The sequence below is a fragment of the Clupea harengus genome, chromosome 14 (genome assembly GCF_900700415.2).
Source record: "Clupea harengus chromosome 14, Ch_v2.0.2, whole genome shotgun sequence".
Taxonomy (NCBI): domain Eukaryota; kingdom Metazoa; phylum Chordata; class Actinopteri; order Clupeiformes; family Clupeidae; genus Clupea; species Clupea harengus.
This window is the reverse complement of record NC_045165.1, coordinates 19,980,770-20,003,755: the sequence shown is the minus strand read 5'-3', so window position 1 is coordinate 20,003,755 and position 22,986 is coordinate 19,980,770. Positions and strand designations below refer to the sequence as shown.

Here is a 22,986-nt window from a genome sequence, read left to right as displayed (position 1 = left end):
GACTAAATGCCCTCATCAATCTCTCACCAGCATATGGGCTTAATTACATGCCATGATATATACGGTTCCTCTTTCAAGCCATATGTATGATGGGATAAATGCACAGCTTTTACTGCAGAGGTGCTTTATGGTGTTTAGAATACTGCCGCAGGTGGAGTGATGTAAGTGCGTTAGTCATGCAAATTACTGACAGGATCTCAGAGAGGTTTAACATGTTTTTATTGAGAGGAAAATCACTTTCACGTGCAGATCAGACACAAGATTTAAGGCAACATACACCATGGCATAAATCATGAGGGATTCATAAACAATACTCTCTTACATAACGTACACATGCCATCTCATTGACAAACTTGACAAAGTCCAGTGCAATCACAACAGTCTCCCAACAGTACGTATGAACTAAGTTACCATCAACAGCAATCACGACTCACTTTACATTACATTCATAGTATCACTACAAAGACATTCATATAAAGCCCCGCATATACACACACACACACACACACTCAAACACACACACATTCAACATGAACCACAAAAGCGGTGAAATTAGCATTTTAAATAATGCACCAATAGCTGCACCAATACACCTGGTAATACTTTAAGTGTCTTGCCAGCGCAAAGACAGCAGACCCCCTCTCTGCATGAGTGGAATATGAGTCTGCTCCTATGGAAAATAATGGACTTTGGCAAAGCACCCATCACACCCCTTAAACCCCCTGAAGTAATGCACCAAAACAAGGAGGGGTTCAAGCTTCAACCGGGAGAGCCTGTGTTTTGACCCCTTTGACCCGAGAGGTCTAGGGCCGCGAGGGTGAACTGCTTCGGTGGGACAACATGTGGCAAGCCTGTCGAGTGGCAAGCGTCTCCAGATACCATGTGCTAGAATGCTGTTTGATGTTGCTGCTGCATTTTTTTTCTATCGAGTGTTCCAGAGGTCGCTGAATAGATGAACGACCTTCTCTCTATTCTCCTAAAGTCTTAAAAGGATCGCATGGGAATTTGAATTCCAGCTTCCGCAGCACACACACCAAAGTCATTCCTCTGGCGGGGAGGTCATGTCCAACAAACATGCTTTTAGTACTGCTGCAAACTCGAAAAGTCTTTTTGAAGACCAGGAAGTCACCCACAGCTTCTATAACCAGGGATGGCACTGTTATTAGAAGCTCTGCTACGTTTCCCTGGCCTCAGTCACCCCGAGTTAGAAAACATTAGCACAGGTCAAGTGTGGCTACCACAGGGGATTTTCAAACCCAACTTAGAGGACACAAAAATAAACGAACAGAATTCCTCCTTTAAAAAAAAAAGCAGCATTCTGTGGTGGTCAGGATAGTAAGGGTGAGGCTTTTACTTTGAAGGGAGTTCCACAGAGGCTTCTAATTGGTCCCCTCTGCCAGGGCTAAATTAAGTGGGTGGTAACCTGCTATGCCTCTATGCCTCGCTTCCTTTACATCTCTTTTACGGCTTATTTACAATCACCTCTTCTCAACCGTCTTTAAGAGGCGTTCAGAATCTGAATCTGAATCAGGTACACACCCGTGTGCATTCTATGCATGACTTCACCCAACTCGTGGCATCTGTGCCAGCTTAGCCCTCTGTGCCCACCCCTGGCTTGGTCACACCATCTGAGCAGACTTCTGCGGGTTTGAGATCTCCGTGATGGCCGTGCACTGGCCCAGCTCCAGCTGGGCCTGGGGGTCTTTGACGACCAGGGAGTTCTTGCCCAGGGAGCTCCGGAAGAGGGAGTCCCTGGAGGGGAGGATGAAGGTCTTGCACATGGCACCCCAGAGAAAGCGCATCACGGACGGGCTGAGGATGATGAAGACCCAGGGGTCGATGATGGAGTTGATGGAGAGGAAACGCAGGGCCACCAGGTCCGTCTTGTGGCTCTCTTGCTTTTGGCTGATGGAGTTGATGTACACACGGACCTGGATGTGAGGAAGAGGAAGAGGAGGGAGATGAGCAAGGGGAGCCAGGTCAAACAGGTGTGTGAGAACCGGCGTGTGCGATACACAGCACAAGCACACACTCACGCAAATGTACACACACACTCTCACAGATGTACATGCTGATGCACACAAGAGACCCACAAGCACACACACTTACAAAAACATACAAAAGTACCCGTGCACCACTCACATGATATCACAAGTTACATCTACGCTCAGTATTAGTCAATGGTTGTCAAACATCCTGGTTCTTCTCAGAAACCCTTTGAATTTTAAGTCAAAACTTTCTTGAAAAGTCAAACAGGTATGTAAAATGAAAATGAAACTTGGCCTTTTTCCAGATGAGGTTAGTCTTATGAGAGTTCTAAGTGCTCTCATAACCACAGAATATCCTGACAGTAAATACCTCTAGGCGCACATTTTATTAGTATTAACGGTTAACAGAATACAAATTGAAAACGTATGGTAAAGGTGGTAGTGTTTAGTCATTTAATAAATCAATTTTATTCTGATTCACTCACTGCTCAGCTTTAGTGACAGACTTGTTCCTTGAGCTCACCCCCAACGCCCACGGCTCTGATCTCCTCGAGCCTGCCACTTCCTTTCTCCTTTCTCTCCTAAACTGCACCCCCAGCTCTGAGCTTCTCAAGCTCACCACCTCTCTTGCCCGCACCCCACCCCGGTTCTAAGCTGTAGCTGGACTTCCCCCTCTGAGTAACGCTTTCTGTCTGAAGCGAAAGTGACTCGAACTGACACCCACTCATTCTCTCACCGGGGAGCCCAAAACTGAAGGAAAGAGCTCACTATGCGGTCAGCTTGTGTACACACACACACACACACACACACACACACACACACACACACACACACACACACACACACACACACACACACACACACACACACCGCTTCCCACTCTAACGGTCCTTCCAGCGCAGTTTCCTGCTCATTTCTGAAGACAACCACAAGAATCCCTCCTCATTCGCTATGCGGATTATCCCAGTGTTGTCAGACATCATATGACACACAAGCTGCAGTGTGCCCTAGTTGTTAACTGCTCTTCTCCTCCAGCTGTTTACTCTGGGTCATTCTCCTGAGGAGAAGCCCAAGCATCACCCCTCCCTTCAGGGGTGTTCGTCAGTCAGCTGACCCTCCAGAGCTCCTGGCTTCTGGGGTTTAATTATCTGTCACACACACACACACACATGTACCTCCCTGAGGATGGTGGCCCTGAAGCCTGGCTTAGACGGTGGATCAATAACACAGCCCTGTGGCCCCCAGAGCTTCAGTGAGCAGTATACATACACACACACACACACACACACACACACACACGTACCACATCTCCTGTGTGTGGTTGGACACTAGACACACAAACACAAACACAAACACACACACACACACACACACACACACACACACACACACACACACACACACACACACACGTTTATACTCAGAGTATGACTGAGCACCACACACAACCATTCAAACACATCCATTCGATACACAACAATCGCTGGGTGAGCCTGTTAAATTATTCATGCTGGCGCCATTGCCTTCCAAGGCTAAAAAGGAAAGGTCGAGGGTCGGGGAGAGAGGACAGGATGTGCGGCCTAAGACGAGATCAGAGTCCCTGTGAGGATTAGACTTTAATTAGGCCTAGATAGTGTAAGAGTCTCCCTCTCTCTGTCCACACGTTCTGAGAAACTCTGGCCCATAATGGATGAGCAGAGGATGCTGTGGCATATTGATTTGATTGATTTTGATCACTTAAGGACATTGTCATCTATCACCATTTCTCCATAGGCATTGTTCTATTGAGCTGAAATGGCCTTGAGTGTGCCTGTTGTCTACAAACAGAATGTGCAGTTGTACAACAGGAGGAACTGATGCGTGAGGATGGGCAGGTTAAAGGTTAACTAAATGGCAGCCCCTATATTTAATTAAGCACTAGCTGGCATGTCAGTGTGCTTTGATGTATAGCTAATGATGTTATATACTAATGGCAGTAATAGTAATAACAAGTCTTGTAGTAATGCTGACCGTGGTCAAAACTAAAAGCTTACCCTAAGCGCCTCAGGACCTGCCTTTTTTAAACATCAGAAAAGACATGAGAAAATGCTCCATAACTTATATAGACATACAATACAAATTATATATATATATATATATATATATAAATATATCTTACCATTAACGGAACTGAGCAAATGACGAATATCACCGTCATGACCACGAGCAGAATGAGGTGTTCGAACTCCTCAGCCATTGAGAAGTATCTGCGGTCTTTTCTACTCCGTGTGGTTATGGACCCACCGTTCATTCTGCTTCGCCTCCGGTACATCAAAACCAGGTGATAGACAACAAAACCATTACAGGCTACTATAGACACTACTACGATGAGCATAACGGTGGCATACACCTCGGCGTAAACTCTATCCTCTGTAGTGCTTGGATTCATATCTATGAAGCACCAAGTCCCGGGGCAGTACTGAACATATGTTCCAAACCCTGCAAATGGCATTAGACAAAAAACAAAGCACACTACATATATTAAAGGCACGGTGAAGTATCCACAGCGCTTGGTGATGTACCGTCCGTACAGGTAAGGGTACCCGATGGAGAGACATCTCTCGAGGGCCATCGCGAGGAGTAGCGACAGAGTTGCCAAACTGAAGAAAGTCATGGTGAACCCGAAATATTGGCAAACGGCGCCTGTCTCGCTCATCCCGATCATGGTCGTGTTGATCGAGTATGATGTCAGTACGAGAGGACTGACGAGGCATGTCCCGGTGAGATCCGTGATGACCAGCGTGGTCACCAGCAAACGGAACAGGGAAAGCCGCTGTCTGCTTTTCTCTTTCCTGCGTCGGATCTCCAGGAGCACGAGCGCCATAATGTTGCCGATGACTCCGGCGGAGAACATGATCGCGCTGATGAGTGGACTGCCGGGCTCCACCGTATCTCTTTGGTGACAGATGTCATTCTCCATATGAACACTATTGTCTCTCCGGCAAACTTTGATCTTGTTTTCTGGGGACGAAGTTACGGCGCCCCAGTCATTCCAAGTCCTCTTGTGTAAGGAGCAACTCTGGAGTTATAACTTTTGATCCCCTTTTATGTCAGAGAGACGACTGTGTAGAACGTTGCTTGACTGCCCAGATTCAACTTCACAGCACCGTCCTACTCCGTGGCATGGTCTAAAAACGCGCGCAGTGTCTGCTCTCTGTTCCAGCACTCCATAAAATATCCACCCCCCTCCCAGATGAAGTGGTGTGCATGCGGCCGCCTTCTGCTATCTCGAGGAATCACAGAGTGGTGGAGCGCGTGTGAGCCATGCGTGCAGTGAATGCGCTGTTCGAGGGCGAAGCTAAGAGATGCAGCGACGTCATTGACAGGTCGACACACCCTCTCTCTCACAGTTCAATATGAGAAGTAACATAAGAACTAGTCGTTTCCTGACTTGTGTTTACATACAATTTGAAGACTCACGAGTTCAAGAACACAGCTTTGCTCTCACAATATTTGTATTTTGCAAGAGTGATTTAACCTGATTTCAAAATTAAATCAGCAACATGAAACTTTGTTTCTGTTTGATTTACAAATATGGGCCCACATAATTAAGTTATTCTATGGAACTTTAAGAAACCTTTCCGAAACAGCATGGAGTTGTCCAGCATCACTGAAGTATTACTTTTGCTCACAGGAGTTTTTGATGTTACCCAAGTGAGCGATTACACCTTTGACACTCTCCCCTGCACAGAACATCCCTCGCGCCTCATAACTAATCTTTTAACATAAATACCCCAATAAACTCGACGATAGAACCTCCCTCGCGCCCGCTTTGCTTTGTTTACTGGGAGTCAGTAAGGAGCCCTCATCCTCTGGTAACTCACAGAGTATGATCTCAACAGAGATTACGTGTAGCAACATGTTTGCTTGAAGGAGAGTGATTTCAGCCACCGCTAATTCATGCTTTGGAATCCCTCGGGAAGACTATTGACAACGAATATCCCATCAGTTTCTTTGAAATACCTTCACCAGAAAACGTATTTGACAGGTCTGGTATGTGACGGGCCTAAAGAGTTTTATGGTGCTACTAAGTAGCAGTGCCTAGTCTAGACAGACTGTGGGCAGAACATTTATGGCTGCATTTATTTCACTAAGACCCAATCAGAAGTGGAAATCTTCTGAATATTTTCCCCTCATGAATTGTTATTTCAGACTTTTTAGTTTGATGCAAACATAGTAACTTTGGTAATTTATTTGTTTGTTAAATGCACACCGTTTTATGTTGTTGAAAAGAAATAATTTCCACACATAGCATAATTACATATATTACAATTTAGAAGAGTAGATCAAAATTCTATTTCCTGATACTGTGAGTTTTGCCTTTGAGTCATCCCTTGATCTAGAATCTCAGTAGTATTTTAAGTCTTGTTTTTCCACCACATTAAAGACCCTTGATATTGCACTTTAAAATGGAATATTGGAACAAAGGAAGTAGACTGTGGCTGACCTGAACAGAGTAGCCAACAGCCCCTTGTGGTGTGGTGAGTTCCTGACTGCAAATCAGGATGATGAGGAGCTCAGCAGAGGCACACACACACACACACACACACACACACACACACACACACACACACACACACACACACACACACACACACATAAAGATACAAGCCTCCTGCCATCAGGTCTTATCCTGGCCAGAGATGCACTGGTATCACTGTCACGCTTGTTTATCCTGATTGTACATCATGCTCAATTTCAATCAGTCTGGGAAAAGAAGCGGAGCACATTACCCAGGGGGCCAGGGGAGGAACGGATCACCGCCGAGGGACCTCCCAGTATTAGTCTTAAAAGGACTGTAAAAGATATGACTGCAATTGGAGCACCAACAGCCAACCATAAATCAAATAAATAAAAACGGAAATAGTAGCTAAAAACAACATTATTTAATTAATGTCATGGTTTTGGGCTTCTTTGTTTACATAGTTTTGTATCTAAAAACAAATAATTCCGATGTCCAAGTTAGTTAGATGGTCAAGACAGATTTTGTCACTCTGCGCTCTCCCTTTTGACTTCCTTAGTGCCAGAATGCCCAGACAGTTTGGGATGCAAGGAGTCAGATGAACAGTCAGTCCTTTTTTTATATATGTATTTTTTTAAATGAATGAAAAATGACTAAAGAATAAAGAAAAAAGAAAACTTTAGGAAAAAAGAGAAAAAAGCAGCATCAAGACATGTCTGGCATAGTGTGTGTTTACAAATACCTGCCCTCTCTCTCTCTTCCTCTGCTATTTGGCTTGGCTGCTCATGGTGCCATGCTTTTTCCTGTGATTGTCACAGTTTGTGCGTAAAACAAGGCTTCTGCACATTTTCGAACAGCTGCAGACCCACAGCCACTCTCTGTCTTCACTGATGGTCCCACGACATCACATTCACCACGCTCCATGCTCTGCCAAGGGTGGGTGCGATTATAACGTTACATTGTGTACACCTGGCAACTGACTGGCATGCAGCCATGTGGATGAATACTTGAAATATTTATATGCTGTATCGAATACTGCTGTCTTAATGGCAGCAGTCCAGTTGCAATGAGAGTTTATTTTTAATGGGGATTAGTGCATTACATAGTCAATGTCATGTTTAATTTCATGCGTACCTTTTGCTGCCATATGTGTGCTTCAGTAAACATTGTTATTGTGAGTTATAGAGAGATCTTTTTAAATACCCATGAATGTGACGGTATCAATAAACTGTCCCCATCAAAGTGTCTGTTTTCTCCAATTGTGTTTTTCACAATAGTGTTATCAATACCAGCCTCTTGATTTGAATGTTTTTATCATTACTAAATCTAGGGCAGATGGGTATTACACAAAGATTTGTCTCTGATTTTCCCCCATTTTACAAGTCATCGTTGACACATGCAGTAGTTCTTGTCACAAAGGTTACCCTCAACAAGTGTTGTTTTCTTTTCATTTTGTGCCCCCTTGTGATCAAATAGATGTATTACAGCACCTGCTTGATGACGAGCGTTAGGACCGGCTCTCTGTTTACTGCTCTAGATACCAGACTGCGCAGAAAATCAATCTACCCCTGCTCCAGGTATACAGTACCTGGGTGTAATTATTATGCTCATTATTCATTAGTATTTTAGGTGTTTTGTAGGAGCCAACTTACTAAGGTCAGCTTACAACCCATACATCCACGATGTTAGCATTTCCTTTTTTTATTTCTCAAACGTGCACTATATTTTGATCTAAAATACGTTTTTGACACATGTTTTGACGCTGCTGTAATAAAGTGGGTAAGAAATAAGAATGATTTTAAGCGCTTTTCTTATAATGCCCACAAGATGGCAGTAAAAGCTGAAGTGTCCGCCTCTGCTGGTTTAGCGTAATGAAAACACAAATACAATTTCTACACAATTCAGCCCGAACATTCTGGTTTGGACTTACGTATCCACTTGTAGGTCTGTAAAACTCTTATTTTGTAAATATTACGATATTAAATAAGAAAACTGCAGTAAGACAAACCTTAATCATTTATGGTAAGTTGGTTGATTTAACCCATTTGGAGCCAACTTCTCATAATTTCCAGTGTGCATATCCATACTAGTTTACCTTGCGCAATTTCAGATGAATCATTAGAGTATTTCTAAAAGTTTCTCTTGTTATCAACATTTCATTCAACAATTATCACTTGTATGGTATAGCAGGTATACAGTCGCAATTAGAGAAGCCCTGCGTTGATGAGGCACGGAAAACGGATCGATTTTAACCTATACTGTAATGCTGTGCAATGCTGGACCTCAAAATCGCAACATAAGCCTTGACACAAAGCCAAAGGCAATCTTAACCCCAAATAACTTTTAACTTTTAATAAATAAAATTGTTCCCCAGACGTAAACCAGCTTGTGTAATGAAACCTTCAATTGTGGCTATTTCTCTAGAATTCGTATTTTCTCTTAATTAGAACCAGATGTCGCTCGGAGCACTGACTGCCTACTGCTATGTCCAATCCCCGTCTCTTTCCGTCCGCTGGGCCCTCCCTCCAAACTTTTTTGAGCGTGTGGGTCAGAGGTAGAGGTTGGGATGGCTTGGAATTTCAGCAGAAATTACCGAACATCTTAGAGCGCTGGCAGTGCCGGGTGAATCCCCTTGTGCGTCTGGTTGATCCATGCTGTTCCGCTCCTCGTAGAATAATAATGACTCGGAACAAGTTTACGATACTTTTTATAAAGCTTTGCTGGATAGTGTATGTGGTAAAAGGCATTCACAGGAAAGACATTTTACCTTATGGGCCACTCAGCGGGGATTTAACCCTGCAAGAAGGGGACGATGAAACTTCGAAAGTGATAGTTTTAACCAGACCTATGCATTTCTATGAAGCCTCTTTCCCCAACCTCTACGTAAGTCCAACCTTCATCATGTTTCTCATCACAAGTGCTTTAAGTGTTTGGTATAATCTTCATACTATTATGAGACGGTGTTTATACATTTTCATATGCATTAATATTATAATAATATTACATTATATGCCAGCATATTCCACAATGGAATATGTTTGTACACAGCATAGTCTGTGATGTATTGATATGGGATATACATTTAAATACCCATTGCATACTCTGGTTCAAAGGTTACTTCAGCAATCCTGAGTATGATGAGTGGGATTCTAGGAGGCAGTGTTATTCTAGTGGGCTTCGTGCCATTTGGGTCGTGCCATTCCTCGAACGCTACGTGCGTAAGGTCTTGTGCGTAGAGGTGTTGAAGTTCGACTGGCCCTACGGCATTACATAATGAAATGCCGATGATGCCTTAGGAATTCACCTTTTCATTTTTAAATCTCGCTTATTCTGGAAATGCTGCGAAATCAAGCACTATCTCGCCTTAATAGTGAAACATGCATTGAACAACCTTTGGGTTTTTGGGACTCATGTATTTGATTAGGGCTATGCATTGTTCATGGCACTTTGGAGGATTTCAAAAATCAGATAACACTGACCAGACAATGTGTATTCCAGTGAATGTCTCAACTCAGCACCGCAGCTTTACCCAAACAGATAACGACCCTGTAAACAACCTACTATTCACTGGCTATACATTAGCTCAGGTTTAAACAGCACTGGAATCTCACACCTCTGGTTATGCAGAACAAAAAGCAAGGGACAATAGATGCAGACAGATAAAGATACAGACAGAATATTTTATTAGCATCCTGGGGGGACAGTTCATTTAGGTTATACATTGATGCAATACCTATATTTAGTTTATATTATATATATTTAATAACATACAGAGCTTAGAGTGTAGCTCCCACAGGCTGTTAGAGCTCTGGGACCTGCTGATTCTATAACCATGGTGTATTGGCTTGTTATTTGCTGGCTCTACAGGTTGCCACCAATGGGATCATCTCAACCTTGGACCTGCCCATGGAGAAGCAGTATGTGGACGATGGGTTCCCCACTGACTTCCCTGTCATCGCCCCGTTCCTGGCTGACCTCGACACCAGCAACGGCCGTGGCACCATCTACTACCGTCAGACAGAGTCACCCAATATCCTCAACCGTGTCGCCATGGAGGTGCACCGTGGTTTCCCTGATGCCCGCTTCAACCCCACCCACGCCGTCGTCGTCACCTGGGAAAACGTCGGGGCCTACGAGGAGGGTTCCCGCAGCATCGGACCGTCCAATAGGGTGAGAGCATTAAAAAGTGTCTCAGTTGTGTGACCTCTGAACCCTTAGGGTGTGGCGTTATACCTCTTGACCCCACCCTGGAGGCTCCGGTTATCAGACTGGGTCATCAGTCTACCCCCCCTTCCCCTCCTCAGACTAATCCTACCCCCTGAGGACAACCTGGGCAAACAATGGGAGCTCTATGTAACAACACATTAATAATGACTCCTAAGGGTATAGATTCGGATTCACTCCCGCCTGAAGAAAGCCCTGCTTGTGCCTTTAGAGTCATGCACACTAACAGTAATGCATGGAAATAGATAAGCACACCGTAACTAAGTCAGTTCAGGACTTGCATCTAAACTAGCACCGTTACAGCGATGGGTCAGAAGTAAATAAGTTGACACGGCTATGTTAAGGTCCGCACGCGGTCCATTGTGCAAATTTTGTCACCAGGATGGTCCGTGCAGCACCAAATTTATGTATGCATTTGGTACAACAGGAAGCGGGATGTTGGTCATGTAGAATGTTCTACCAAGGGTTCCAGAGGGGCATCAGTAGGTCTTCTCAGTGACTTTTCTGGCTTAGATGGCCGGTGTAAACCCCTTCCTCAGTGTCATGCAAGTGAATGACTGTGTTCTCTTATTTATTGTCTTGCTTTAGTCCCAGTACTCCAGAGAACAGCAGACTCTGTCTCTGGCCAAAAGCACTAAAGCCCTCTTTGATAAATAGCTTTCTGGGACAATGGAAGGAATCATACCATTGAATTATGGTCAACAATTCAAAGCGTAAAAACTGCTTATCGTTCATGTTTTACCACATTTTGTTTTGTAATGTTTTTTTTTTCTTCTCTTTTTTTACAGCAGGTAGGAGAATTGAATTCTGAAATGTATCCGTAGCTTAGACATGCTCCTCTTTGTCTTTATATATTTTTTCCTTTCCTCACCCCCAGCAAAGTCTGACTTTTCCAACACCCACAACAATTAAGCTATGTTAATAGCATTACCTAAACTCTTGGAGCGAGCCTCAGGGACCTTTAATTTGAGTGGACAGGCTTCACTGCAGACACACAAGGCACAGAGGAAAGAGTCCTGAGTGTTTCTGCTTGCTTCTAACGATCTGGATCGCACAGGCCTCTCTGTTGTATTGATTTGAGGTGTGTGTGGGTGTGTGTGCGTGTGTGTGTGTGTTGTGTTGTGCTGCTTTGCGTTGTGTTGGGCAGTGGGTGTCTGAGCTGTGTTATGGCGAGGGACAGCTGCGCCTTAAGTCCTCTCTTCTCTTGCTTACTGGCTGTGATTGCAGCGAAAAATGCTTTTTTTGCGAGGGCTCACTTCCCAGCCACAGCCTCAAACCGTGTTCTTAAAACATAACCTTGGATCAGGGCATTTTTTTCAGTCGTCCCAGACTACACATAATTAGAAGTGGATTGTGTTCTTCTGTTAGCAGTGGACCTCACTGACACGAGAAACAATTGCCTGTTGCGTTTGTGTCGTAGTTTTGATGAAGCATCAGAATCGGTATGTAGTCTCGGAAGACAAATTATGAAAGTATTGCGGTAAGAGGTTCTGATCCAGCTCTGAAGAGTCTGGCAGTAAGTAGATGGGGTGGGGGGCAGACTTCTCTGCTCTTTCTACTCAGAGAACCAGATGTTGTCTGGTCTGGTCTGGTCTGTGTCTTTAGTCATCACTGACTCACTAGCAGTCCTGTTTTTGCTCCTCTGTGTTTACTATCATTGATGGCTTTTGTTGACCCGGCACGCATTGACTACAGTGGGAGAGAGCCTGTAATCCACAAGGGACACTGCAGCAGAGGCTCGAGGAAGGAGAGAGAGCTCTCCGGGTTATTCGGTGTTGTTCCATTCCGTGGAGTTCGCCTCGTAGAAAGGGAGGAAGGAAGCAAAGCACTTTGGATGATCCCCTTGTGTTTGCTTTCGGAATTGGATCAGTTTTTATCTGGGGTTGAAGATGTCGCCCCTCCAGATCAATGGCTCTGTGCTGCCATGTTGGTGATGTGTGTGTGTGTGTGTGTGTGTGTGTGTTTGTGTTTGTGTGTGTGTGTGTGTGTGTGTGTGTGTGGGGGGGGGGGGGGGCAGTGGAGATAGACTTACAGAGGTGTTTCTCCTGAAATATATAAGCCGTTGATACTTGGGGCCACGGCCTGCCATTGGCAAGTTGGCAAGGTGCCTGCTGGGTACCATCCCAGGCCCCTCTCCAGTGTGTAGTCAAAGCCAAAGCCAGCCACAAGTGGGAGACTAATTATTTACAATAACATCTTTAAACAATTTTGTTTATGGGCGTGTATCTGGACTGCTCGGAGGCAGTGTGGTCTGGTAATTAAGACTTTGAGGCTGGGGGAGAGAGGGTGTGTGTATGTGTGTGTTTGTGTGTAATTGTGTGACTGTGTGTTTGTATCGGTGTGTGTATGTGGGGGCCCTTTTTGTATGCTGCATACTTGCTTTCGTGCATGTGTGTATGTCGTAGCGTGCGCATAATGCACATGTGTCTGTGTGTCCCTCTAACTGTGTGTGTGTGTGTGTTGGAATGTATGTCTCTCTCTGTCTCTCCCTGTCTTCTTATCTTCTTGCCTTCTCTACATGTTTGTGTGTCTGCCAGTGTGTGTGTGTGTGTGTGTGTGTGTGTGAGTGTGTGTGTGTGTGCTCTGGAATTAGGTGGCCTGGGGGTGTCTCAGAGCTAGATGCAGCATTGTCTTTGTAAGGGTGTGTGTATGCATGTGTGTGTGTGTCTGTGTGTTTTGTGTGTGTGGTGGGTGGGGTGTTTAGTGACAGAGGTGTTGAAGGTGATAGCTCTGCTCAGGATAGCTTAGATCACGAGAAGAGGAGGAGGAGGAGGAGGAGGAGGAGGAGGAGGAGAGGAATTTCACACAGGTCCTGACTGTTAGGGAGCAGAACAGAGGGGGGGATGGGTCTTCTTTTAATATCTTACTTGAAATACCACAGAGATATTTGTGCAGCTACTCTAGCTAACAAATGATTGTAGTTGGCCAAGCAATCTCCAGTGACAGTTAAGTATGAATCCCTCTCGAGGTTCTGCTGTATAGATTCCCAGAGTTCTTTTTTCGTCGTGGCTTAAAGAGGAACACACACAGCCAGCCCAGTCATTTAGCAAACAGCACAAGGCGAGACATCAACACCCCTGTGGCCTCTGTGTCATGTGGCTTGTCTTTAAACAAGGTGTAGAAGAAAAACAACAGCGTGGGCTCGAGAAGGAAGCCTGTTTTAAAAGGAACACAGCCAGTTACGGTTTTTAGCAGGGAGGTGCAAGACAACAGTTTATTTAGTCAGGGAAGGTTTCTCATCCAGGTCTCAGACAGACTCAGTGTGAAGTCTCAGTTTTGATGTGTGTCAAATTATCCTGATGTCCTCTAATTAAAGCATTACCACATTATTGCATTACCGTAAAAAAAAAAAAGTGGATTGTATTGGAAGTATTCTGAAACAGTCAGAATCTCAATCTTGATATGTTACTAATAATCAGGTTGATCATGATAGGATATAAGATTTCATGATCTTGTGATCCTATTATCCTGTGCTTTAAGAAACGTACAGTGTTAGACAAGTACTAATTGAATCTCTTCCTCTAGGTGAACACGTTCCAGGCAGTTGTGGCGTACGATGGGACGGACACCTATGCCCTGTTCCTGTACCCTGAGGACGGTTTGCGCTTCTTTGGGACGCGGCCCAAGGAGTCGTACAACGTGGAGATCGAGCTGCCGGCTCGGGTGGGGTTCAGCCGAGGAGAGGTATCCTTCCTGTTCTTCTCACGCCAGGAGGGACCCTATTACAGCATCACCAGCAACGAGCAGTCCGTCAAGAACCTCTACCAGTGAGTACAACACCAATAAAACACCATTAGAACTGAGGAGAACCCTATTCTAAGGCCTGAAATGCAGCTAGCAAAATGATTGTTGTAGGAAAGATGCCCCGTCCTTTTAAGCTTTATTTGGCTAGGGGCTAGGCTTCAGTTTCTCTGGTGTTATATTGACAGGAAATATACAAGAAAAAAAGAGAGAGTACAATTAAGTATTCTTCAAATGTCTCTTAAGAAAAACACTTCAACTAAAAAGTTAGGTAACCTGTGTTACGAATATGTCCTACAGGGGATCAACTTTACTCAACCTTGTGATATGACTGAAAACTAGAAAGGTTTTTCTAACGGAGTATCTCAAATGGAGGACATACGTAACTAGAACGTTTTTAGGTACCTCTATGGAGACACACTGAAGGAACCTCAGAGTTTTGGCAGATCCAGTAGTATTAAAGACGTGCAGATTTGATAGACATTCGAGAGGTATTTCTAAATAATCTCTTTCTGTGCTCTCGTCAGGGTTGGAAACACAGGTGTGCCTGGCGTATGGCTCTTTCACATCGGCAGCAGCTACTCCTTTGAAAACGTGATTCCAGCATCCGTGGGTGGTGTCCTGGCCACAGGGCCCCCTTTTGACGCGGAGCTGGAACACGCTACCACCCCGGAGTACTCCGAGTACTCAGAATCGGACTACCCCGAGTTCCAGTCCCCGACCCTGCCTGAGTTTGTGGAGGCTGGACCAGATCCGTCCCTCCTGCAGTCCCCGGGTCAACCTCAGGTCCAGCTCTACGGCGAGGACGTTCCCTTCACCTCCAGCCCCGAAATCCCAGAGACCCCCAACTCAGAGTCCGGCCCCAGGGAGTACCCTGCTGTCCCAGAGCCCCGAAACCGGCCCCCAGAGGACTCTGGTCTGCCCCAGCGCCCCGTCCCCGAGCACACCATCCTGGAGGTGTACCCCAACAGGCAGGGTGAATCGCCGCGATACACCCCCAACAGCCAGGTGGACAGTGAGCTGGAAGGTGTCGACATTGACACTGGAGGTGAGGAGCTATTTCACTCAGAGAGCAGTCTTTTTTCTTTCACTTTGCTTTCTTTTCCCCTCTTTTTTTTTGTGTTTGTGTTTTTCTTCTCTCACATCCTATTCCTTTGGTCTCATCTGGGCTTGTTTAGAGTGATCCCCCTCCTCTCTCTCATCCCGTCCCTCTCCCCCTCGCCTTTCCACTTTGACCTTTTGTGAGGGCTTGGTAAAGGGGATGGAAGAGAAAATAAACGTTCCCCTTCTCCGCTTCCCTCTTGGTCTCAAGGCCGTTCCCCCATATGTCACTGGTGCAACCCGTAGCTGTTTATCCATAGGGTCACTGCTGGGAGTAATTGGAAAAAGGTTAACTCCTCCAGCAGCGTCCAAAGCTTCATCATCATCATCATCATCATCATCATCATCATCATCTGGAGGTCATCCTGGATTAGCCAATCAGATACTCATCTGGCCCCGCTGAGAACACAGAGAGTGGGATCCTGTCCAATCAGATTAGAGAATCCTCCCTGAGCACAGATCCCAGAGGTAACTTCTCGGTGGAGTCCTCCAGATGTCAGATATTAGCCTTCTTCTCTCTGGCAGCGTTGTGAGGCTGGAGCTCACTGTGCTCAAACCACTGATTGCAGCTTTTAGTGGCACTGCATGAGGACTCAGGGCTGCGTTCACAGTCTGCAGTCGCATTCGCAGGGATTATGTGTCTTTTCTGGCACTAGCACTCTGTGACTCATCAACATCTGCCACATATTTAGATACCATCTATGCAGTTGTGGAGAGAGAGAGAAAGAGAGAGAAGATGTTTGCACCACTGTGATTTCCAGGCTACCAACTTCTGATTGCACACGCTAGCACTATATAATATATAGCTCTATAATAAAAACTGTATAAAACTATAAATAGCACTTAATTACGTTCTGTGTATTTATATATAAACAAGCAATCATTTCTATTTTCTCTCTTTCTCTACATCTTCCTCTCCATCTACCCTCCCTTCCCTCCCTCTCTATCTCTTCCTCTCGTCTCTCTCTTTCAGTCTCTGTTTCTTGTTCACTCTCTTTCTGTGTCTGTTTATTTATTTCTCTCTCTATGTCAATGTTGGATGCATTTGCAATGTCATGCAAGGGTTCAGTAATGTAAAAATGTTGATACCAGTTCATTAAACCAAACCAGTGTTTTAAACCTCTCTTTCTCTCTCTCTCTTTGTGTCTCCTCTAACCTGCAGTGATCCAGTATAACGCAGGCAGCAAGGACACGTGCGAGCGCTTTGGGCAGCAGTGTTCCCAGAGCGCCTACTGCTCCGACTACGCCACCGGCTTCTGCTGCCACTGCCGCTCCAGTTTCTACGGCAACGGTCGCCACTGCCTGCCAAATGGTGAGTCCAGACCAGCACTGGTCACTGAATGAGGCCTTCTGTAGCAGCAGTGCTGACCGCTAGCCACACACAGACCCACACACACACACACACACACACACACACACACACACACACACACACACGCACACACACACATCACTGACATAGCTACTCAAATAAGCAGCTGCATTTAGTTGTTGTTTATGCGCTTTTGTTGATGTTGTCTCCCTCCTGTCCTGTGTAAACATGGGAAGGGGTAAACTATGCAGGAAGGGTCAGTAAGTTGTGTTTATTTTGTCAACACCAAGGGACTTGAATGGAGCAGGTCCTAGTCTGGTGCAGATCCAATCAGCGCTAAATCAGGGCCAGATCAGGGCTACATCAGGGCCAGATCAGGGCTAGATCAGGGCCAGATCAGAGCCAGGCATTTTAGAGTCAGCCACTACCTGGGAAGGGATGTAGCAAGTATGTTACAACATTCACACTCTCGCATCTGGCACAGCTTTAGATGAGACGTTTGTGCTGCGTGTGTGTGCTCTGTGATGGTAGTCAAACAGATTGAAAATTCACAGGCAGCCCCCCTCCCCCACACTCAAACACACAGACACACACCACACACACACACATCCACATGTTTGGAGATCCCCGGGACGTGAGGCCAGGTCCTTACCCAACCCTGCCTCTCATGTGACAACATCCTCCCAGGAGTGCGGAGACTTAGAGATTTCCTGTCAGATCAACACCTCTGACGCAACCCTTCCTCCTCAGACAAGACTTTCATTACGCTCAGAACTCCACTCTCCCCGCAAATTGCTGATAAACACTAAATATTCTGGACTGTCACTTCTCCCCGCAATGTCTTTGACGTTGTGAGTTGAGTAGTCAGCTGAGGTGTTTGCTTTGCTGCAGTAGGTTTTCAAACTCTACTCCTATCTCTCAGTGTCCTTCCACAAGGCTAGCATTAGCTGTGTCATCATCGGAGATTATTTGGCTACCAGAGACTGCCTGTGGAGCCCTCACCCCACCACACACACACCCCACCACACACACACACACACACATTGGTGGAAGCTGACGTGTGAAAGCAAACCTTGGCTTGGAGTCTGGAGTGCTGACTCTCAGTGCTATGAATACTGTAGAGGAGGAAAATATTTGTCAGCTGTAGTGTGTGTGTGTGTGAGTGTGTGCGTGTGTACAGTATGTGTGTGTGAGTATGTGTGTGAATGTGTACAGTTGAATCTTTGTCCCCATCAGCAGAGACAAAGAGAAAGATGCGAGGAGAAGGAGGAAGAGGGGTGGTTGCATATAGAGCCTGTTGTTCCATGGCTCAGTGATCGAGGACACACACCATATAAAATACCAGCTGGGAAATCTGCATCCTTCAGCCTATAAACTCAAGCCTGGCTTCTCCTCCATCCCCCCCTCACCATCTGCACTGTGCCTTCGCCTGGCCTCTCACTGCAGATGAACTGTGTCTGCTCCACTGTGATCGCTCTCTCTCACATCCTCTTTCTCCATCTTCCTCCTCCTCCTCTTCCTCCCCCTCTCTCTTTCTTTCTCTCTCTCTCTATCCTCCCATCAGGTGCCCCCCATCGTGTAAATGGTAAGGTGAACGGTGTGGTGTTAGTCGGCTCCACTCCCGTGGAGCTCAACAACATCGACATGCACGCCTACGTGGTGGTGGGCGATGGCAGGGCCTACACGGCCGTCAGCGAGGTCCCGGAGCCCGCAGGCTGGGCCCTGATGCCTGTGGCCCCAATCGGGGGTCTCTTTGGCTGGCTCTTTGCCCTGGAGCTCCCCAACAGCCAGAACGGCTTCACCATCACCGGTAAGTGACCCACCCTCACCCCCCCCCAGGTAGTGTCAACCCACTAGAGAGAAGTGGTGTTCTGGCATATTGTCTTGTATTAGTCACAGGTGCTCTGTGTAGGGTGTGTGTGTTCTACGTTAGGAGGCTGTTGTCAATACATGGGAAATTAGGAGTAAGAATGCCAAAACACACTGTGCTCGTGTGTTGCCATACAAAATTATGTAAAATATATGAAGCTTAAGCAATAACAGATGATACGGTTTTGTACACACACACACACACACACACACACACACACACACACACACACACACACACACACACACACACACACACACACACACACACACATGATATCCTTGCTCCCCCACACACGCTCACATACCTTACCAGCATCCCTGGTTAGACCTTGGTGATGTCACCGTCAGGGTTGTTTAATGGTGTTGTGTGTTGACTTAACATATGCCCCCATGCTGGGCGACTTTAACATACAGACATATTTCTGCACGAATGTAACGTTAAGTGCACGGCCACACAGCTGTGTTTTCCCCCTGCACTCTTGAGGGCTGAGACTCTTAGACAGAACAACAGGCCCTCCGCCCCGGAGCCTAATTTAAGTCAGGTGCTCCCGAGCTCTGTGTTTAGACTTGTGTGTGAAACAAGCCAGTGTCACCCCCCCTGCCTTTAGTGCGTAAGACGTGCAGGTTTTCACCAAGCTCCATTACGAGGGCCATAACCCTCATGTGTCTTTGATCTGCCTGAGCAAAAATTAGTAGTGGAACGAGCGCACTTCAACACTGCACTTTTACGACTCACAAAGTGCCAACGAGGGGCTCAAACTAGGAAAACATGTCAGCCAACGTTTCTCTCTTTCCTTAATACCTCTCTCTTGCCTCTCTTCTTTTTATCAATGTCTCTCTCTCTCCCCTCTTTCTCCTCTCTGTATTTCAACACATTTCTGTCTTCTCTCCACTTTTTATCAATCTTTCTCTCCCTGTCCTCCCTCTCTCTTTCTCTCTCTTTATTTCAATGCATTTCTCTCTCTTCTCCACTTTTCTTTTATCAATTTCTCTCTCTCTCTCTTTCTTTCTCTCTGAAATCACTGGCTTTTTTCTCTTCTCCACCCTTTCTCCACATCTCCCTCTCTCTCTCCGTCACTCACGCTCTCCTGTTGCTCCTCCGTCCGTCTCTCAGGTGCGGAGTTCACTCGCCACGCTGACATCACCTTCTACCCCGGCAACCAGCGCCTCTACATCGTCCAGACGGGTAAAGGTTTGGACACGGAGAACTACCTCAGCGTGGACACCCAGCTCCGCGGCAGTGTTCCCTTCATCCCCCCTGGGTCAACAGTGCAGATGGAGCCATTTAAAGTGACCTTCCAGTATTACCCCTCAGGTATACCCCCCGCCCCCCCTTACCACCCGCCCAAACTTTGTTTGGCACAGAGGTGTTTTTTTTTACCCCCAAACCCCCTTCTATTACAGCAGTAAATTTGGAGTATGAAGTTTTAATTTGTTATTCCATCTCATTTTATTGCACATAATCGCAGCATGTTGTCCAATAACTCTAAGCCAGGGTCCTCATGGTGTTGGCCTCATGAAAGGGAATCTTTATTGTACACCATAGCGGGAGGGTTTTTTATTTCAAGATAGAAATGAACACCTTACACAAACACACTAGTAAGAGACTGCTTCCCAGCTATTTTTGATTCCTTCTAAATTCGAAACATTCGTTTTGTCAGAGCATTTGCATCTTGTGTTGTAGATTACTCGGGTGTAAATAAGAGAGCTACAGTTTAAATTCCAAGAACTTTCAAGGACTTTTTTTACAAGTATTCTGTGTCGCCTCGTGTAACTTCAGTCTCCTTATAGCAGGCCAATAATTGGAACTCTTAACAGCGTCTCTTTGGAAGCTGGTGATGTGATAACGGATGGGCATGATCTTTCCCCTGGTATCCAATCTTTCATTTGTGCAAGAGATAGAGATCAGGGGCTATGAGAGTGCTTGGGCTATAAAAAGCAACACGCTATGTGACTCCAGTCACGTCACATCACTCTGTTTCCTTTTAAAGGAAGCTGTGTCTTCTGGGCTTGATGAGTTGCAAATACAGACTATTACTCATTCTAACAACACAGAGCCAATGCCGTTTCTGTTCTTTATTATGGCTGTCTTACAACTAACAACAGTCTGGGTCATGCAGACCACGGATATTGTGTTTAAAAGGGTTATCAGTTTCTTGTATTTTATGACAGTGTAGACTTTAATGTTCACGAGGTGCAATTCTTAGTTTTGATAAAACGAGCCGGTTCTAGTTGTGAAATGTGGGACGCTTTTTTTGTGCAGTGGCCACCTCCACGTCCGTGCGTGAGTTCACGGTGGTGTCGGCGGAGAGCGGTGCCGAGACATTCTCCTTCCAGCTGCGGCAGAACATCACGTACCAGGACTGCCGGCACGGCCCGAGGAGCGGACCCGAGACGCAGGAGCTGAGTGTGGAGCGCGTGTTTGCCATGTACGTCAAGGAAGAGCGCATCCTCAGATACGCCATTACCAACAAGATCGGCCCAGTCGGAGGTAAGCCAACGTGTCTGATAGAGGCACCATTTTTACAGACAGCTTGTAGTTTTATCATCAACAGCAAAACTAGTCCTGTTGGAGGTAAATGGAGAAAATAGTAGACTATCAAACTGAGATAATGGCCCTGTGATTAGGACAATCAAGCAGATGTTTGTGGGAAGACTTTCCACATGTGCAGTTGTTCCCTGTTTATGTTTGACAAAGGTTGCATGTGGTAATGGCTAATTAAAGAATCTTCTGACGTACACTTTGCTGACGTACATGTTGACTTTAAGACTGTGTAAAGAGTCGTGAGAAACACACTGGCCCTGCTGAAACTCCTTCTGTCACACTCTCAGTCCTCTGAGTTTAGCGCTATGCGTCCTGGCACTCTGGCCAACTTAATATCCCTGCGCTTCCTGCCTGCTGTTCTGGTGCGGGGCTCGGCCTCATGTTTGGGATAGTTGCTTTATTAACGTGCTGAGAGACGGGCTGCTGAGGAATCTGGTCTCAGTGGTACGGGGGGTGTGAGCTCCGCTGACTGCTGACTGCTACCCCTGTTATTGCCCCCACCTGCCCCTACCACCCCTCCGCTCTGCTCTCCGTCTCTGGCCTGCCTGTCTGTTTCTCCCACGACCCGGTGGAGGCCCAGAGGAGACTGCGTCGTCACGCCACCTGTTGCCGAGCGCTGTGGCAAAGCACCAACACTCCACCCCGAACCGGCAGCGGACACACACAGCTGCACGATTACTGGATCCTGTCAGTAAATGAGGCAGTGATTTGTGTATATACGATGGCCCATAACTGTAGTTAGATACACTTATATTCAGTGTATGTAATGGATATTTAACATACCCAGTTGGGTGCTGTGTTCACACAAAATTACATTAACATTGGCAGGTTCCTGGTATGATGTAGATGCACTGGAAGTGTTGCGCTCATCTCTGGGTTGGGACTAGAGTTTTGATTCCAATCTGAGGATGGTCGTTTAATGGCTGCCATGAGCGGAATACTATTCGTTATAGCTATGATGTTTTAGAATACTATTAGTTATAGCTATGATGTTTTAGAATACTATTAGTTATAGCTATGATGTTTTAGCATCTGAGTGGTTGACAGGAGTGGTGATGGTGGAAGGGATGAGAATGTTGTGTTCCGTTCTGGAACTAGACAGTAAGAACTTCTGGAAGTAAGCGCAGATGTACTGCAAGAGCACCAAGCCTCACATGACCCCACATCTGACATCATGGCCTCAGAGAAGGAACCCCCGGATGGGAAAGAAAAGAGGGGGGGGCTGATGATGTTCTGTCGTTCATTCCCCCTTAGTTTGGAGAGAGAGAGAGAGGGGGGGGTCAAGGAGTTGAAAAAGAGAAATAGAAAGATTTGAGAGAGAGAAAGAAGAGTGTGAGAGAGAGGTTCAGGAAGAAAGAGAAGTATATTTTGGAGAGAGAGAGAGAAGGAAAGATATAGAGAGTTAGATGGGAAGGAAGGAAGGAGCGAGAGAGTTCTCCCAGCTGGTGTGTGAGACAGTTATGGCGTGTGTGAGTGATGTTGTGAGTGGCGGGGAGCAGACGTGCTGTTATTATGCTGCTTGCGCTGTAACACTATCCCCCCATGACAGATTTACACAGCAAGATGGGGGCGGGGGGGTAAGGAGGTGGAGATGGCGGGGGCCTTGGGGCTGGTTTTGGGGCAGGATGCAGAAATGTCTGCATAGTGATGTCATGGGAACAGGGGGTTATGCTGGCGATGGGAGTGGTGATTGGGGGGGGGG

The 22,986-nt window shown here is 46.1% G+C and overlaps 2 protein-coding genes across 5 annotated transcripts in view; one reads left to right on the top strand and one right to left on the bottom strand.

The window, feature by feature from the left end:
• Positions 1-579: 579 nt before the first annotated feature.
• On the bottom strand, positions 580-5,340 carry ptger2a (prostaglandin E receptor 2a (subtype EP2)). Its single transcript, XM_031580792.1, has 2 exons — positions 4,147-5,340; positions 580-1,931 (listed from the first exon to the last, which is right to left on the bottom strand). Exons 1-2 carry the CDS (start codon positions 4,945-4,947, stop codon positions 1,620-1,622), a joined length of 1,113 nt encoding a protein of 370 aa, XP_031436652.1. The 5' UTR covers positions 4,948-5,340; the 3' UTR covers positions 580-1,619.
• A 3,723-nt stretch (positions 5,341-9,063) lies between these two features.
• nid2a (nidogen 2a (osteonidogen)) overlaps positions 9,064-22,986 on the top strand; it is a 37,294-nt gene continuing 23,371 nt past the window's right edge. For all 4 annotated transcript variants that reach the window (XM_031579907.2, XM_031579909.2, XM_031579908.2 and 1 more), the window contains exons 1-8: positions 9,064-9,372; positions 10,357-10,659; positions 14,239-14,480; positions 14,982-15,502; positions 16,718-16,867; positions 18,432-18,677; positions 19,854-20,054; positions 21,003-21,230. In XM_031579907.2, coding sequence (XP_031435767.1) covers positions 9,169-9,372; positions 10,357-10,659; positions 14,239-14,480; positions 14,982-15,502; positions 16,718-16,867; positions 18,432-18,677; positions 19,854-20,054; positions 21,003-21,230 — 2,095 coding nt within the window. In that variant the 5' untranslated portion in view covers positions 9,064-9,168. The remainder of the gene's footprint in view (positions 9,373-10,356; positions 10,660-14,238; positions 14,481-14,981; positions 15,503-16,717; positions 16,868-18,431; positions 18,678-19,853; positions 20,055-21,002; positions 21,231-22,986) is intronic.

What these genes read in the sequence shown, in the direction of transcription:
- ptger2a (XM_031580792.1), bottom strand. Translation starts at nt 4,947, where the DNA reads ATGGAGAATGACATCTGTCACCAAAGAGATACGGTGGAGCCCGGCAGT. An exon ending in TTTGCTCAGTTCCGTTAATG is followed by an intron (nt 1,932 to 4,146) that starts GTAAGATATATT and finishes CCTCACATCCAG; the next exon opens with GTCCGTGTGTACATCAACTC.